Source organism: Rhinoraja longicauda, chromosome 19, assembly GCF_053455715.1.
Source record: "Rhinoraja longicauda isolate Sanriku21f chromosome 19, sRhiLon1.1, whole genome shotgun sequence".
Taxonomy (NCBI): Eukaryota; Metazoa; Chordata; class Chondrichthyes; order Rajiformes; family Arhynchobatidae; genus Rhinoraja; species Rhinoraja longicauda.
In genome coordinates this window covers 11,338,961-11,358,126 of record NC_135971.1, presented here as the reverse complement: position 1 = coordinate 11,358,126, position 19,166 = coordinate 11,338,961, and the positions used below count along the sequence as shown (strand labels likewise).

Below are 19,166 nucleotides of genomic sequence, written 5' to 3'. Positions count from 1 at the left end.
CAGTTTAAGAATAAGGGGTAGGCCATTTAGAACTGAGAAGAGGGAAAAAAATTCAGTCAGAGTGTTGTGAATCTGTGGAATTCTCTGCTTCAGAAGGCAGTGGAGGACAATTCTCTGAATGCATTCAAGAGAGAGCTAGATAGAGCTCTTAAGGATAGCGGAGTTAGGGGGTATGGGGAGAAGGCAGGAACGGGGTACTGATTGAGAATGATCAGCCATGATCACATTGAATGGCGGTGCTGGCTCGAAGGGCCGAATGGCCTCCTCCTGCACCTATTGTCTATTGTCTAAGAGTCGAGTGGTCTATCTTGCTCCTCTAGTATCTTTGATCAGCAGCTGCGCGAAAGGGAATGCGTCTTGAACCAGGAAGTTGCGGAGTTAAAATGGCTTCGAAAGACCCGGTCGAGAGTTTAACCGAGGAGATAATTTGTCCCATCTGCCTGGAATTCTTCACCGATCCGGTTATACTGGACTGCGAGCACAACTTCTGCCGCTCCTGTATCACACAGAGTTGGGACAGGGAGGGGAGAAACTCCTGCCCGGAATGTAGAGAGGTGTTTACAGACCGCACCCTCAGGGTGAATCGGGCCTTGGCGAGACTGGCTGAGAAAGCTCGAACACTGAGCCTGAATCGGACAGAGAAGGAAAGTAAACTTCACTGCGAGGAACATCAGGAAGAACTGAAGCTGTTTTGTGAAACTGACAAGAAGCTGATCTGTGTGGTTTGTGCAGCTGGGCGGGAACACAAGTCTCACAGCTTCATGCCGGTTAAAGAAGCAGTTGAAAACCACAAGGTAAAAACAGACCGATTTTAATCCCATCATTGTTTAATTCCATTTTTATTGTCTAACGCTTTTATTCTCCGATTTTCAAACGCAATTCCAGGATCAGGTGAAATCTTCCATCCAGTCTCTCACAAAATATAAATCAGGGATCCAGCAAATGGAGCAGCAACAGAAAGAGAAGATTTCTGGTGTTCTGGTGAGGCTTTTAAGTTTCGATTTCCTGATCTTGTGCAGGTTTGATCCCTGTGATGTGTGTAATAACAGGGCAGCGCAGTGACACAAGTAGTGCTGCTGTCTCCTCGTTCTGGTGAGCGGGTTCGATCCTGACCTCGGGTGCTGCAGAGAAAACAGGTGCAGGAGTAGGCCATTCGGCCCTTCAAGCCAGCACCCGTATTCAGTATTATCATGGCTGATCATCCAAATTCAGTATCCCGTTCCTGCTTTTTCTCCATATTCCTTGATTCAATTAGCCCCAACAGCTACGTCTAACTCTTGAGGACATCCAGTGAATTGGCCTCCACTGCCTTCCGAGGCAGAGAATTCCACAGATTCACAACTCTTTGGGTGAACATTTTCCCCTCATCTCATTGTAAATTCCCCCCGTGTGGAATGAATAAAGGAATATATTATTATTATATCAGTCCTAAATAGAAAATAGAAAAATAGGTGCAGGAGTAGGACATTCGGCCCTTCAAGCCAGCACCACCATTCAATATGATTATGACCTACCCCTTATTCTTTAACTGTATCCCCTGGTTCTGGACTCGCCCAACATAAGGAACATTTTTCCTGCATCTAGCCTCTCCAATCAGTAAAGAATTTTACATGTTTCTATAAGATCCCCTCTCATCCTTCGAAATTCCAGTGGATACAAGCCCAGTCGACCAATTCTTTCATTAGGTGTCAGTCCTGCCATCCCGGTAATTAACCTGATGAACCGACGCTGCACTCCATCAATAGCAAGAATTAGGAGACCAAAACTGCACACAATACACCAGGTGAGGTCTCAACAGGAACCTGCACAACTGCAGTGGGACCTCATTGCTCCTAAACCCAAATCCTTTCACAATGAAGGCCATTAGTTTTCTTCACTGCCTGCTTTATCTGCATGCTTACTTTCATTGACTGATGTACAAGGACACCCAGGTCTTGTTGCACCGCCCCTTTTCCTAATCTGACACCATTCAGATAATAATCTGCCTTCTTGTTCTTGCCACAAAAGTGGATAACATCACATTTATCCACATTTTACTGCATCTGCCATGCATCTGCCCACTCACCCAACCTATCCAACTCACCCTGCAGCCTCACAACATCCTCCTCGCAGCTCACACTGCCGCCCAGCTTTGTGGCATCCGCAAACTTGGAGATATTACATTTAATTCCCTCATCTAAATCGTTAAGATATATTGTAAATAACTGCGGTCCCAGCAATGAGCCTTGCGGCACCCCACTAGGGGGTGGTGGACGGATAAATGGGAATTAATGGACACGTGAGAAGGAATAGGCAGCTGGGAATTGTATTAGGGGTAGAGGATTGATGGGTTGTAAGATTACCCTCACGATATTTTAGAAGCATTTAGAAAAACAATTGAATTGCCAAAGCAAATAAAAATGCACAGGCCAAATGTCACCAGTAAAGACGCGAGGAACCATAATCAGTGACATGAAATATTGATTTTCACCTTTCATTTCACAGAAACAGTCACACAACCTTCAGTCCAAGATCACATCCCAGTTTGCTGAACTGCACCAGATTCTCACTGAGAAAGAGCAGCGCGAACTAGCAGACGTCCGGGAGGAAGAGAAGAGGATTCTGAATAGAATGAAGAAAAATCTTGGAGAGATCAAAGAGAATTTAAAATCTATTCAGGAGGAACTCTTTAAGTTGCAGAAGCAGATGGATCAAAAGGACAATGTGGTGTTTCTGAAGGTGAGGGGTGACACTACAGTCTGGCGAAGTGAAAGGGCACAGTCACAAAATGGTGGAGACATTTCAGAAATAAATGCTGCCTTTACCAGTAATTGAGTACTAGGTAAATGGTCTTTCTGTTCCAGGTGTTGTTGTTCCCAAACTAAATTGTCTCCCGCATAATCTATGGGATCTCAGGACTGCTTGGCCGGAATGTAGAGAGGTGTTTGTATTCTGTGGAGTTCAGAACTACGACGGGTGATCCTATATCTGATCCCAAGGGCCACGAATGGACAGAGGGCAGTAAATCTCTGGGATTCTCCAACCCAGACACTCTGAGAGGTTTAACCTGTTAGACGTACTTATACGAGAGGAAGATACATTTTTGAAAATTTGGGGAACTGAAATCAAAGGGAGTGGGACAGAGCGGAGGAGTTCAGTCCTCGGCTAGATCAGCCATGACCACATTGTGGGGATCAACATTGAAATCTAGAGCGTGGTGCACACAGCAGATTGATCATCTACATCCGGTTCCCATCAGCAGTGGGCGGTCACCTTGGGGGAATTTGCTCTGTTTGTTTTATCCACATTTGTTCACCATAGAATGACATCCCATTCTACATCATAGACAGACCATTCAGCCCATCCTATCCAGTCAAGATTTCTGCTCCACTCAACATCCCTCCCATCTACTCACCGCATCTCGAATGCCAGGAGTGCTCACGTGTTTATCCCGCTCGCCCTTAAATTATCTCTGCTGTTGGCTTCAGTCCTTCCAATGCAAGTGAGGTCCATGTTCTCATGACTGCATTCCTTTCGGTATTTGTTGAAGACCGCGTTACATTTCAGCTTTGATTTTTGCTCTCCCATCGATTAGAGATATTATTTCATCCTCATCCATTTAAATCCACCGATAAACTTAAATCCTATCTCATCATTCCTGATGTCTTCTCCAGATAAAATCCCACGACTTTGTCTTTGCATTGAGTTCCATCCTCTCAGTTATGGCGTAATTCTCATGAACTTTCCTTGTGCTTTTCCCCATTGTTCTACATCACTACGGCAATATCCGCTTTCTATCTGCATGACAGCGGCGATAAGAGTTGGGAAATGGGAATTATCAGAGGGTTGTGGGAATGTGGAGAAATTCCTGCTGTCGGGATGAGGACGGTCCATCTCAGTCAATTGAGATTTGTGTTTTATTTCTTTCAGGAGGAAGCTGGTCGCAAGCGAAGGTAGGACATGCTCTTGACGGAAACATTATTAGTTTTGGTGGAACAGTTCAAAATATTTCTAATGCTCAGTTGATAACCAGCTGTTAAATATTCGCAGGGTTCGTGATGAAGCCAAACCATTGTCGGTGGTAGATGAAGCCTTGCCGATTGAAAAGTTTCATTGCCCTGTTTCATTCAACACAGTATTTAAAGAAACATCTGATGACTTCAAGCAAGGTAAAGCTAATACCTTTTCCATTGTTCTTGTTTCTGACATCTTTAGGTAACATGTGTACGAAAGAACTGCAGTTGCAGGTTTGAATCGAAAGTAGACACAAAATGCTGGAGTAAATCAGCGGAACAGGCAGCATCTCTGTAGAGAAGGAATGGTTGACGTTTCAGGTCGAGAACCTTCTTCAGTCTGAAGAAGGGTCTCAGCCTGAAACGTCACCCATTCCTTCTCTCCAGAGCTGCTCCCTGTCCCGCTGAGTTACTCCACCATTTTGTGTCTACCTTTGATTGTGTCTATCTTTAAGTAATACTAAGATGCAAAGGTTAATGGTATTTTGGACTGAAGGGAAATTGAAGATTTGATCTCCCACCAAGCTCATCTGCTGGGAAGCATCACAGAGTCAGAGAGCTTTGTAGCACAGCAACAGGCCCTTTGACTCGACTCGACCATGCCAACCAAGTTGCCCAACCACTTGCCTGAGTCTGGCTCATAACCTTAAAAGTCTTTCTTATCCACGTATCTACCCAATTCTCTGTAAACTGTTGTAATTGTACCTGCCTCGCCCACTTCCTCTGTCAGATTGTTCCACATCTACACAACCCACTGACTGGAAAACCTGCTCCTCAGGTCATTTTTATTGTTTCCACTCTCACCTTAAACTGATGCACTCGAGGTTTAGACTCTCCGACCTTGGGTGAAGTATTGTCACTAATCACCTTATCTGTGCATCTTATGCACATCTATAATGTCACTCTGACAGGCTCCCATGAAAAAATATCCCAGTCTGAATAGTCTGTTTCAGGAATGAGTAGATTAACCTATGATGAGCGTTTGTCGGCATTGGGCCTGTACTCGCTGGAGTTTAGAAGAATGAGGGGGGACCTCATTGAAAAATACAGTACAGTGAAAGGTTTGGATAGAATGGACGTGGAGAGGATGTTTCCATTAGTGAGAAGAGTCCAGGACTGGAGATCATCACCTCAGAATTAAAGGATGTTCTTTTAGGAAGGAGATAAGGGGAAATGCTTTTAATCAGAGGGTGGTGAATTTGTGGAATTCATTGCCACAGAAGGCTGTGGAGGCCAAGTCAGTGGATATTTTTAAGGCAGAGGTAGCTGGATTCTGGATTAGTACAGGTGTCAGAGGTTATGGGGAGAAGGCAGGAAAATTGGGTTAGGAGCGAGAGATAGATCAGCCATGATTGAATGATGGAGTAGAATTGATGGGCCGAATGGCCTCATTCGAATACTTTCATTTATGACATTATGACCTTATGACTGTCCAAATTCACCTGATAGCCCAGCCCTTCAGACCTGATGAAGTTGTTGTAAACCCTTTTGCACCCACTCCAATTGACTAACAAACCCACCCTTCCCTTTGTCTCACCCTCCACTCAAAAAACAAAGGAGCAGGTCATCTGGCCCCTCGTGTCTGCCTCCTTTCACTGTGATCATGACGACCCCACCACGCACCTCTACCTCCTCTTTAACAACCTCAAATTACCACTCACCTCAATATCCTCCTGCTCCGATCTGCCTCCATATCTGAACAACCCACTTCATTCCTCCATCCCCACCGCAATCTCGCAATCCTCCTCACTCTCCGCACTCGTCCTCCCCGTCCACCCTCCCCCACCTCACAAAATTCCCCTCGTCATCTCTGGATTAAAAACTCTGGGAGAGATGTCTGTTGTTCACCCGATGTGGTTGTGGGTGAAAGCCCGGGCAGGGTTTCAGTTGTCCGCCCGCCTGTGCCTGAGGCCGAGCGGCCTCTCCCCCGGTCCCGGGGCCGCGCTGCCCGAGTCTCCACCCCCCCCCCCCCCCCCCCCCCCCCCCCCGGTGACTCTCTGATTCTCTGCTTCTCCCCCCAGTCTCCGTCACCCTGGATGTGGAAACAGCGAGTCCGGAGCTCGAGGTGTCTGAGGATCGGAAGAGGGTGAGATGGACCCGGACCTGGAGGAGTCTCCCTGACACCAGGAAAAGGTTTATGTACTGGGAGTGTGTGCTGGGATCGGAGGGATTCACATCGGGGAGACATTACTGGGAGGTGGAGGTGGCGGGGTGTCTGTGCTGGGGTCTGGGAGTCGCCGCAGAGTCTGTGGAGAGGAACGAAAAGGTCACACTGTCCCCGGAAACTGGAGTCTGGAGTATCAGGCGGTTGGATGACAGGTTTGATGCAGATACCGACCCTCCACTCCCTCTCCCCGCCCGTCCCATCCCAGGGAGGGTGGGAGTTTATCTCAGTTACGAGTCCGGGACAGTTTCATTTTACGACGTGGACACCAAGGCCCATCTCCACACCTTCACTGGGAATAAATTCACGGAGAAACTTTATCCTTTGTTCTGGCCTTGGTATGACGACCACTGGCTGAGAATCTGCTCCGGTTCCGCTCCGGGTGTGTAAAAGGGTCGGGTCCCAGGACCGGCGTCAGGAGCGGGGCTCAGGGGCTGTGGGGCAGAAACCCGGTGGACAACAGGTCGGCGCTGAACGGCTCCCATTTAATCCCCAAATTCCTAGTCGTAAAAACCCCAGTGAGCGCGGAAATAAAACCAGGGGGAATGTAAATGTGGGAAGAGAGAAATAAACCGCAACTGAAATCAGAGCTGTCGATCCGTTCGTTTTAACGCGTTAACCGCGTCCGGCAACGGAACAGAAATTACTTTTGTGAAAATATTTAAAAAATATAATGTCGTTGGACCCATCTGGTCATAAGTCGTTACGGTATTATTAACTCCGTTCAATGACTAGTTCAATGTAATAGATATATTTCATGTTCAGTGATTTGGAAAATGTACACAACCATTGACACTCACGACAAGCTAATTGAAAGATCACGCGTTTATTTGAATGATGTGCATTGTTGCTTCCAATACTGTAATTGAAATAAACTCAAAATTACTTGCACTATGCAGCTTGCTTTTGAATTCTTTTGAAATCTACTGAACGGGGAGACAGCAGTTTAGTTTGCTTTAGTTTAGATTGGAAATACAGCGCGGAAACAGGCCCCTCGGCCCACCGAGTCCGCACCGACCAGCGATCCCCGCACATTAACACTACCCTACACACACTAGGGACAATTTGCACTTATACCAAGCCAATTGACCTACAAACCTATTCCTCTTTGGAGTGTGAGAGGAAACCACAGAACACGCAGCTCACGGGGAGAACGTACAAACTCTGTACAGACAGCACCCGTAGTCCTGATGGAACCCAGATCACTGGCGCTGTGAGGCAGCAACTCTACCGGTACCACCCCTTAATCTTTTGAACTGTGTTTTTGAGTTGCCCTCTCTACAAATTGGCGACTGCATTTCCTGCACCTTCAACAGTGGCAGGTTTTCAGTGACAGGGAGGTGGTGGTTGAGGGGGACCCGTGAACCACTTGCTCTGTGGTTGACCGCAGGGGAACCACCTCTGTTGGCGCTGCAGGTGCATTTGTCCCATTTCTTTAAAATGGTCGTCATGATGGAGACCCTCGGGTCCTCTGGCCGGCACCCCTCTTCCCAGACGAAAGCAGACATCGATGGTGAAATCCACCAGCTCCTACTAGGCGCCTGCAAAAAGTTTGGCCGTCTGAGGAGAAGAGTGTTTGATGAGCGGATCTCCAAAGCTCCACAAATCTCGGTGAACGCTGCCCTGGGCATGAGAAACACAGGTTAGGACCCCCGACTGGGGAATCTGGTATATTTCCCTTCACCAAACACAAGGAATGAATCGGGAGGCTTCGGGAAGGTGTAGGAGATATTTGCTGGAAAGGTTTTGGAGATGACGGGGTTCAGGTTCAGGATAACACCAGAGAAGAGTGTTTGCTTCTCCGGGGAATATAGATAGGGGCTGTCGGGAGATTTGACAGAGGGGTCCAATTTCGGATCCGGAGCAATGGGGGCCAATGATCTTCCCATCTGTGGCGGTCAGTGGGAGGAGCAAAGACCACACCGATTTCAACAGAGACGCAACCAGGTGGCCAGGTGGCGAGTAAAGTTTGGCCGAAGGGCCTGTTTCCACGCTCCATCACTCCATGACTCTGTTACCCCAACAAGGGGAATGTAATGGAAAATGACCTTCACTGGCGTTGGAAATTCAACAAATTCGATCCCAGGCTTTCGATGCGGAATGTTCACCGCCCCCCCACTGTCACTCGTGAGCGGACAAACCTAAATACTCTGGCATAAAGGTTAATGGATCCTATAACACAATTTATCAAGCGATGCGCTGCGTCTGCAAATATAGATTAACCTGAAGACTGGCGCACGAGAGACAGGTGCACAGTTGTGGATTAAAATAAGTCCGGAGAGAGGTCTCCGTCCATCCTGACCCCGGGCTGGGAACGGAGATGCGGGCGGCGGGTTCCACTGCCCAACGCCTTCTCAGTTACACCCGAGGCCTCGTTAGCACCGGGCCCCTACCATTTATCATCGAGTCCAACTGCACGGACGCAGGTCTTTCGGCCCAACTTGCTCGTATCGACCAATATGCCCCATCTACACTCCTCCCAGCAGCTCGCGTCTGGCCCATTTCGCTGTAAATATTTCCCATCCCTGTACGTGCTCAAATGCCTTTTAAACATGGTTGTAATGGCAGTTCCTATACCATCTCGAAATCCCACTTCGATAGCCATTACTTCTCGGGGATGAAATGTGATTATAGCTTACGCACACGTCGCACCCTGATATGACAAAACGAATCTTCCAAACTTCTTTTCTTCATTAATTGGATATATTAAAGTAGCACAAATCATAGAGTAATTCATCAGTTTCCGTACTTTATCAACTGTTTCTTCTTCAAGCAATATCTATAAATTCTTGCAGTTATTACCGTATGGTTCTTACAAATATAGCTGGTGCGAGCGCATGGTACGAGCGCGTGGTAAAGAACTGTATGATCACTATCCTCCGAGTCTAAACGGACCCACAACCTCTGTCGACACACTAGCCTCCTCCCATCTAGACACTCCCAATTACGCATTAAGTCACACCCCAAGCAGGCAAAAAAGACATAAACTAGAAATATTAAAACATAGTCATAACACAATGACAATAACCGAATTAAGCACAAATGGCTCCTACATACCGGCCCCTAATTGTTCTGCGTATATAACGAAGCAATTACTAATAGATATCAAAGGAGCTATAAAAGCTTACTATTCATCCAATAACAAAACAATACGCATTACATATACATCATCGTACAAATTTATTTCGCAATTCTTCAATGTTCTCCTTCACCTTCCAGAAGCAGGGATATCTTGGTTATTGGTCTTACCAAAATATTGTCCTTAGTTTGAAGTCGTACCGTACGCACAAAGCCTTTAACATCCGGCATAATCTCCAGTATCCTGCCCATCAACCAAGAACCTCGTGGTGCAGTAGAATCAACCACCAAAACGATATCACCTGGAATAAAATTTCTTCTCACTCTCAACCATCGTTGACGTTCCTGAATTAAAGGTAAATATTCTCGCGTCCACCGTTTCCAAAAAAGGTCCGCCATATACTGCACCTGCCTCCATCTGCGTCTAACATACAAGTCGTCCTTTGCAAAGAGCCCAGATGGTAGCACTGGCCTAGTTTTCAATAAAAGAATATGATTTGGAGTAAGCGCTTCCAAGTCGTTCGGGTCATCAGAACTCTTGGTGATAGGTCGGTCATTCAAAATTGCCTCAATTTCGCAAAACAAGGTTTGCAATCCTTCTTCATCCATAGTCTGTTGTTTAGGAACCGAACGCAGCACATTTCAGATCATACGAATCAATCGTTCCCAAACACCACCATGGTGGGATCCCGCTGGGGGATTAAAGTACCATCGTATGCCTTGCCGAAGCATATCATTCTGGATCTTGTTCTGATTCAAGCCTTTAAGCGCTTCTCTCAACTCTCTTTCCGCTCCAACAAAATTTGTACGATTATCAGATCTTATTGAAAGAACCTGACCTCGTAGACAAATAAATCTTCGCAGTGCGTGAATACAGGAATCTGTGTCCAGTGTACATGCCATCTCAAGATGCACCGCTCTACCTGCCATGCAAGTGAAGATCACACCATACCTTTTCACCAGACATCGTCCTCTCTTAACCTCAACAGGACCGAAATAATCAACTCCTACCTCTGTAAATGGAGGATTATCAGGTCGAATCCTTTCCAGAGGCAAGTCTGCCATCTTTTGTTCACCAAATCTTCCTCGCTGATGCTGGCACGCAACACAATTCTTTATAACCTTTCTTGCAGCGGAGTTACCTTTGACAATCCTATATTTCCTACGAAGTCTCGACAACATGTGATTTCTTCCACCATGTCCGATCTGTTCATGAATATGCCGTAACAGCAATGTTGAAATATAAAAGTCCTTTGAGAGAATAATAGGATTCTTAGCTTCTTCAGGCATCGATAGTTTACTTAGGCGACCCCCTACTCTCAGATGTCCTTTATCCAACATCGGGTCAAGCCTGTATAAATGACTACTTATTTTAACACCATGCTCACCAGCTTGTAATGCTGATAGCTCATCCTTATATTCTTGTCTTTGACAAAAAGAAATAATAGCATTTTCTGCATTGAAAAGATCATCTGAACATAAGCACTGTTCCCAGTATGATACCTTAAAAACTTGCATCTCTTTGTCCACCTTGACTTTCAACTTGTCAGGATCCGTCTCCAAACTACTCATCGCAGTCTGAATCTCCTTTCTCTTACGAGTCCACTGCAAAAGCATTGTTCTTAATTTAAGAAACCAAGCCACCACAGTCTTCAATCTATTCCATGATGAAAAGTAAGTAATTAGATAGTTTGTGGAATCTAGCGGATCCTTACTAATGACATTCACTACAATGTCTTGTTTGACCTACGGATCATTGGTAAGGATTTCAGTTTCCAGCTTAAACTTTGACCATTCACTGTCTGGTCTACAGAGAAACTCTGGCCCGCTGATCCATCTCTTATTACTTAAGAAGTGGTCCGCTGTTAATCCTCTAGACGCCTCATCCGCAGGATTCTCCTTGGTATTAATATACTTCCACTGTGATACCTTAGTAGCATCCCTTATTAAAGAGACCCTGTTTGCTACAAAGGTTAGGAGGCGTTTGTTTTCATTATTAATGTACTTAAGCACTGTCATGCTATCAGTCCAAAAAGTAGACTCCACCAGCTCAAGCTGCAGCTCCTTATGCAGCAATATGTCAATTCTAACGGCTAAGACTGCGGCTGCAAGCTCCATCCTGGGAATCGTCATTTGCTTCAATGGTGCCACTCTGGCCTTTCCCATTAAGAACGCAGTATGTACTTCACTGTCATCATTTTCCAATCTCAAATACGAAACAGTACCATAACCACTTTCACTTGCGTCAGAACAGTGATGCAGCTGTGCAAATCTGATTCGACCAAAGTTTGTCGGCTTCATATACCGGTCCACTCTGAACTCCGAGATCTTGTTGAGATCTTGTAACCACTCTGTCCATCGCTGAGAGACGATTTGCGTTATACTCTCATCCCATCCAAGTTTCTTCTCACAGAGATCCTGCAAAATTAACTTGGCTGGTAGTGTAAATGGTGCAAGAAATCCCAAAGGGTCGTAAACAGAACCAATCACAGACAGGATGCCCCGTCTTGTACATGGTCGATCCTGAATCGAGATTCTGAACTTGAACACATCTGTTTCAACGCACCAGTGCAATCCCAGTGCTCTTTCCATGGGCAGATCGTCCTTATCCAAGTCCAACTCCCGAGTCTCCTTAGCTCTGTCCTCCGGTGGAATAGTTTCCAGTACAGCACGGCTGTTGCTGATCCATTTCGTTAGCCTGAACCCTCCCTTATTGCAAAGGGAAGTCAAGTGTTTGACCATTTGAATCGCTTCTTCTTCCGTCGTCATAGATTTTAAACAATCGTCCACATAGAAATTACTCTTTAATGTGTTTGTCACCTCTTCTGAAAAGTAAGCTTTATTATCCTCAGCGGTTTCCCTCAATGCGAAGTTTGCACAACTCGGCGATGGCACTGCTCCGAAGAGATGTACCTTCATCCTATATTCAACAAGATCTTGTTGTGCATTACCGTCCGGCCACCATCTGAATCGCAAGTAGTCAACATGTTTTTCCGACACCTTGACCTGATAAAACATTGCTTTGATATCTGCCATCAAGGCTACCGGCTCTTGTCTGAATTTGATAAGAACTCCGATGAGTGAGTTCGTTAAGTCTGGACCCTGTAACAGCTGACAGTTAAATGATTTACCCTTGAAAACCGCAGCACAGTCGAAGGCCACTCTTAATGTTCCCTTCTTTGAATGATACACCCCATGATGTGGGATATACCAAAGTTCTCCATCACCTCTATTCAGCTGGTCTTCCGGCACTCTTTCTGCATAACCATTATTAATCATTTCCGAGAGGAAAGATGTATATTCATCATGAAATTGAGTATTCTTACCAATCCTGCGTTTCAGATTCTGAATACGTTGTTCTGCAATGCATCGGTTATTCGGCAGACTAAGACCTTCTTGTTTAAAGGGTAGATCCAGGCAATAGTGCCTTCTATCATCTTTACTGAGCGACCCATAATTTCCAAGAATTTTACTTCTTCTCTGGACATTTCTTCTGATTCCTTGCCGGCTCTTTCATTGAAGTCGTGATTATTATGCTTAGTCAACAACTCCTCTAGGTTTACGATAGATATCCGGTTGACAGCAGCACAGTATAATTACTCCCCTTTCTGCCTTTATTATTCTTTCTCGGGGAGCCACAGTTAACCCATCCGAGAATGGTTTTCACAGCAAACGGACCACCTTCTTGACTGGTAATAACCCTTCTAGGTTCTAATGCTTCAAAAGCATTCGTTCCGATAAGTAGGTCAATACTTGAGTTTATTTTGGGTAATTTTACAACCTTCAAGTAAGGCCACTTTTCCAAGTCCTCTTGCTTCAAATGAGAGACTGCTTTCCTTAGGTCCTAGTCTTCCACTGCCCTTAGTAAATGTAGAGCCTTTAACAGTTGCTGATTTGGGATCTTGAATATTCCCATAGCGTAGGTTTGACATTAACTTTGTACTTCTCTTTCCATGAAATTCACCAGGTCAGGAAGCATGGCCTCTCTATCGTCAACCTCCTGTATCAGGCCTTCTTTGTCTCTCCATTTCTCTCTGAGCCCATAGGGCAGTTTCAGGACGATAGCCTTCATATTACTAACAACGTTCATCTCTTCCATGTGGCTGCCATTTCTCATGGAATCACAACAACCACTGAGAAACATTGCAAACTCATGCAATGCCTTCACATCCTCCGCCTGAATAACTGGCCAAGCAAAGGCCTTTTTCATGTATGCGTTAGGAATCTTCTGTTGTCACCAAAATGCTCTCCAAGCAATCTTCTTGCCTTTCGATAGCCCGCATCCGCAGGCAAATATCGGCAACTCTTAACAAGCTGCTTCGCGTATCCACTCGTGTATTGCTCCAGAAATCGCAGACGATCTCTGAAACTCGTGGTTTTCATTTCCACTCCTTCTTCGAACGCCGCTATGAAAGCCTCATATTGTAAGGGATCACCATCATAATGAGGAATTTCCATTGGGGGTAAGGTAGCAGAAAGATTTTGTTGGACCATGAGCTCGCTGAGTCTCGTTTGGTTCCTTACTAATTCGTAGAACTCATTTTGAGGTCCCTGGCTTGGTTCAGGGCGATCCTGGTAAACTCTGCCATGAGCCCCATAGTCAGTTGTCTGTCTCTGTCTGGGTGTAGGTAGCTGACGAGCGGGCCTCTGAAAAGAGTATTGGGTTGGCTCATCCCGAGCCGTAACAGGCATCCCAAAGGTAGGTTGCTTCGGTCTAGCACCCGGTTGCTTTGTTAAAGTTTCGTCGACCATCCACTTACTCAGTGCCAGTTCAGCGTCACGAGACCAGGCTGGCCCTGGCTGTGGGTTGGCCTCAGCATTTGGTTCCTACTTAGTAGCTCTTTCTTGGATTAAGGAACCCTTCTTCGGGAAACTCTCGAGCTGGCCTTAGACCTTCGGCCCTCCAGTACGTCCCTCCTTGCCTCTGCAGCTGCCAGCTTTGTGGCTATTTCCAGCCGTTCCTTCTCTCTCTTCAGCTGTTCTACTTGTCTTTTCAGTTGCACTTCTTGTCTCACAGCCTCTCTCTTCAGCTGTTCTTCTTGTCTCTCTCTTCAGCTGTTCTTCTTGTCTCTCATAGCTGATCCTCGTAGCTGAACTGGCTACAGAACTGGATTTATGTCTAGATCTTCGCGTTGAGACGTTTGAGACACTATCCTGAGGTGTAATCTCTTCTTCCACCTCTACACCTTGTCGCAGCGCACCTTCCACTGTAGAGTGCGATGTTTGAGCCATGGCTTCAGGCATCCATTTATCCACGTCAGCCACGAAACCGTCAAAAATCTTTTTCCTCTCTTAGAACCACTGAGTGTGCCATTCGAGTTGTCCTTCTGGTAATTGCAAACACAATATCGAGTGTTGTTTTTCTCCAATCTCTTGGTGAAGGTTAAGCAGGTGATCCATATTAGATCATACAGTGTTCGCATTCCCATCTGACTCCATCAGTTCCCTCTGACATTCAATCGATTTGATGACCTTCCTCCACAGCTTGTCTCTCTCCTTCTGGCATTTTTCCAGATCGGCCGCCAGTCGTTTTTCTGAAAGTTGAATGTCTCTTTTTTCATATCTTCTTGCCTTTTGCTCCACATTTCCCTCCGGTGGCAGTTCTTCGTACTTACCTGACGGAAGATCCATGATCACAATGTTCCAGCAACACCAGAAGAATTCAAAACAGAATGAGCCTTTTTTCAAAACACATCATTAATTTCAAGGCTGAAAGTCTTCGGCAAGCACAATCGCTGGCTGAGCACTTTATCTTTCAGAAGTTCATAACATCATTAATTTCAAGGTCATGCTCAGCGAGTTGGGCTTCCTTATCTCGTCGTAGCAAAACAAGCTTCTTGTATCAAATAGTACTTCTGCAGAAATTTCCCACAGGCTTTTAAGTTTTTTAAACTTCTTAACTTCAAATTACGACTAAACAGTCGTCTACTCGCGGTACCCAGTCAATGAAGTCGTCAATCTTCCGAGGATCCAGGTGTAGACCGTATCAATTTGCCTTCGACCGGCAGGTTCTTTGTTCCAGGATTTCAGCTCCAATCTCTGGCAGATATTCAGCTTCTTCTTCAATTCCACTGTAGAATCAGATTTTGCTTGGAGAACAAGTCTTTCTTAAATTCCTTTTACTTTAATTCCTTCAGAGCAAGTTCTTTACTCTAATGTAATCGCAGTTTGTATACCATCTCGAAATCCCACTTCGATAGCCATTACTTCCTTGGGATGAAATGTAGTTATAGCTTACGCACACGTCGCACCCTGATATGACAAAATTAATCTTCCAAACTCCTTTTCTTCATTAATTGGTTTTATTAAAGTACCACAAATCATAGAGTAATTAATCAGTTTCCGTACTTTATCAACTGTTTCTTCTACAAACAATATCTTGAAATTCTTGCAGTTATTACCGTACGGTTCTCACAAATATAGCTGGTACGAGCGTATGGTAAAGAACTGTATGCTCACCATCCTCCGAGTCTAAACTGACCCACAACCTCTGTCGACACACTAGCCTCCTCCCATCTAGACACTCCCAATTACGCATTAAGTCACACCCACAAGCAGGCAAAAAAGACATAAACTAGAAATATTAAAACATAGCCATAACACAATGACAATAACTGAATTAAGCATAAATGGCTCCTACACATTCATTCATTCGTTCATTCATTTATTCATTCATTCATTCATTCACTAACACGCTGACAACAACATGGTGATATTGGTCTCCTTTGATTTATGATTTCACATGCACCGAGGTACAGTGAAAAGCTTTGCATATGCGCTGTCCATTCAAATCATACTGGAAACGATTACAATCTAGATGTACCAAGTCATACCAGCGGGGAAATTCAAGTTCTGAAAGTGAAATTCTGTAAAGGCTCGTTCTTTTTTACGCACGATTTAATAGACGGGAAGCCAATCGTTCATCAAGCCTGAGGATCACGAGTGGAAACATGAAACATCCATGTCGCTCCACAGATGCTGCCTCACCCGTTGAGTCGACCGGATTTATTTATGTTTTGAGATTCCAGCAACTCCTGGCTCTTGTGAATCAACACTCTGCTGCTATCCGAGTTATACTATCCGAGCAGATTTGTGTTGATGTGTTAGAAAGACCTGCAGATGCTAGTTGAAATCGAAGGTAGACACAAAATACAGGAGTAACTCAGCGGGACAGGCAGCATCTCTGGAGAGACGGAATGGGTGACGTTTCGGGTCGAGAAGCACCAAGCACATGTTCTAATAAACACGAACTTTCTATTCGGTTCTTGTGAATCTTATTAGTCGTGCAAATTATCCAAATTCAACCAGAGGGTATTTCATTTATCTATTGCACGAACCTATTAATATGTAATAATGTAAGTGGGTATGACTTTTTAATTATCATTAAAAGACAGGTGGGAGACCAAGTTCCTCGTAGAGGGTGTACACGGAAAGGGAGAGGGTGTGACCGAGGAGCCCTGGATCCAAAGCCTCTCCCCACCCCCCACTTTCAAATATTCCCTGACCCCCACTGTTCCTTCCCCCCCACCCACACTCTCTCATCCCCCCACCAACACCCCCTCCCCCCCACCCCTGCTGTCCACTTCCCCCCAACCCCTTCTCCCCACCCCCACTCTTCCCTCCTCCCCACCCACACTCTCCCCCACCCCCGATTCACCACCACCCCCTTTCCCCCACATTCCTTCCCCACCCCCATTCTCTCCTCCCCAGCCCCACTCTCACTCTCCCCCCCTCTCCTCCACCCCGCCTCCCCGCTCCCTCCTCCCCCCACCGTCACCCACTCCTACTCCCACCCTCACCTCCACCCACCCGCTCCACCCCCATTCTCACTGTCCCCCTTCCCCCCACCCCCACTCTCCCCTCTTCCCCACCCCAAACTCTTCCCTGACCCCACTGTCCCCATTCCCCCCACCACCACTCTCTCTTCCCCCCACCACAATCCCCCCCTCCCCCGCTGTCCCCCTCCCCAGTCCCACTCTCCCTCCCACCCGCACTCTCTGCTCCTCCCAACCACCCCCACTCTCCCCTCTTCCATGACCCCCACTGTCCCCCGTCCCCTCCACCCCCACTCTCTCTTCCCCCCACCACCACCCCCCTCCCCCACTGTCCCCCTCCCCAGTCCCACTCTCCCTCCCACCCCACTCTCTGCTCCTCCCTCTCCCCCTCCCCCCATTCTCACCCCCCCCAGCCCCACTCTCACTCTCCCCATCCCCCCTCTCTCCTCCACCCCTCCTCCCCCACCCCCACTACTCTCCTCCCCCACCCTCAGCCCCTCCTCCCACCACCCATCCCCAACACACACTCGCCCCAGCCCCCTTCTCACTGTCCCCTCCCCCCCTACCCCCACTGTCCCCTCTTTCCCACCCCTACTGTCCCCTATTCCGCACCCCCACTATCCCCATCCCCATCCCACTCTCTCCCCACTCTCTTCCCACCACCACCACCCCCCCTTCCCCCTACACCCCCTCTCTCTCCTCCAGACTCCCCCTCCTCCCCCACCCCTCCCTCCTCCCACACCCCCTCCTCCCCTTTCACTCTCACTATCCCCTTCCCACCACCCACCTTCCCCCCGTTCCCTCCCCTCCACTCTTCGCTGACCCCCACTTTTCCCCTTCCCTCCCACCCCCACGCTCTCTTCCCCCAACCACCCCATACACCCCCACTGCCCCCACCCCAGTCCCACTCTACTTCCCACCCCCACTCTCTGCTCCTCCCACCCTCCCCCCACTCTCCCCTCTTCCCTGATCCCCACTGTTCCCCTTACACCCACCCCCACTCTCTCTTCCCCCAACCACCCCCCTCCCCCGCTGTCCCCCTCCCCCACTGTCCCCCTCCCCAGTCCCACTAACCCTCCCCCCACTCTCTCCTCCCCACCCCCACTCTCTCTCAACCCCCCCCTTCCCCACCCCCCCCCTTTACCCCACTCTTTCCTCCCCCCCCATTCTCTCCTCCCCAGCTCCACTCTCACTCTCCCCCGCCCCCTGTCTCCTCCCCTAACCCCCGCCTCCGCCATTCTCTCCTCCCCCCACCCTCACCCCCCTCCTACCCCCCACCCTTCCCTCCGCCCACTCGGCCTCCACGTCCACACCCCTCCGTGGAGCCGTTGGCGGGCAGTGCAGGGAGGAGGAGGGAGCACCGGACTACTCGAGTCGGGCAACGGAGGTGGGACTATACGAGGCGAGCGGCGGCGGGTCTGGGAGAGTGGGGATTGGAATGGATTCACTTTCCAAAACGTCACCATAGAAACGGCGAAACGTAGAAAATAATTGCACGAGTAGGCCATTCGGCCTTTTGACGAATCTCTGACGATGTGAGGCAGCAACTCTACCGCTACCACCCCTTAATCTTTTGAACATTGTTTTTGAGTTGTCCTTTCTGCAAATTGGCGACTGCATTTCCTACACCTTTAACAGTGGCAGGTTTTCAGTGACAGGGAGGTGGTGGTTGAGAGGAACCCGTGAACCACTTGCCCCGTGGTTGACAGCGGGGGAACCCCCCACCCCACCCTTGTTGGCGCCGCAGGTGCAATTGTCCAATTTCTTAAAAGTGGTCGCCATGATTGTGGCCCTCGGGTCCTATGCCCGACGACCCTCTGAGACCGGGTAGAAGTCTCGTTCCATCTTGATCCCGGGCTGTGAACGGAGATGCGGGCGGCGGGTTCCACTGCCCAACACGTGCAACGCCTCCTCAGTTACACCTCCTTAGCGCTGGTCCCTGTCCCTTTCTGTCCTGCCTTACACAATCCCAGGGCAATCTCTCCGCTTTCGTCTATATTCAGGCCGGTTTAATGTCTAAGTGACCTCTCCCTCGAGTGATTAGTTGGAAGTGGCCAGGACACCTTCACACTGAACACTTGCAGCCAAATAAGGTCATTGCCGGAGACGGCAGCGCGCGCAGTGGAAAACACTGGACCAGGAAGAGGCGGAGTTACA

At 47.7% G+C, this 19,166-nt stretch overlaps 1 protein-coding gene across 1 annotated transcript in view; it reads left to right on the top strand.

Moving 5' to 3' along the window:
* The window catches only part of LOC144602836 (uncharacterized), a 43,424-nt gene extending 36,578 nt beyond the window's left edge, over positions 1-6,846 (top strand). Inside the window, exons 9-14 of the mRNA XM_078415956.1 lie at positions 367-794; positions 886-981; positions 2,485-2,718; positions 3,910-3,932; positions 4,030-4,148; positions 6,014-6,846. Of these exons, the coding sequence (XP_078272082.1) occupies positions 367-794; positions 886-981; positions 2,485-2,718; positions 3,910-3,932; positions 4,030-4,148; positions 6,014-6,546 (1,433 nt within the window). The 3' untranslated portion in view covers positions 6,547-6,846. The remainder of the gene's footprint in view (positions 1-366; positions 795-885; positions 982-2,484; positions 2,719-3,909; positions 3,933-4,029; positions 4,149-6,013) is intronic.
* Positions 6,847-19,166: the final 12,320 nt, after the last annotated feature.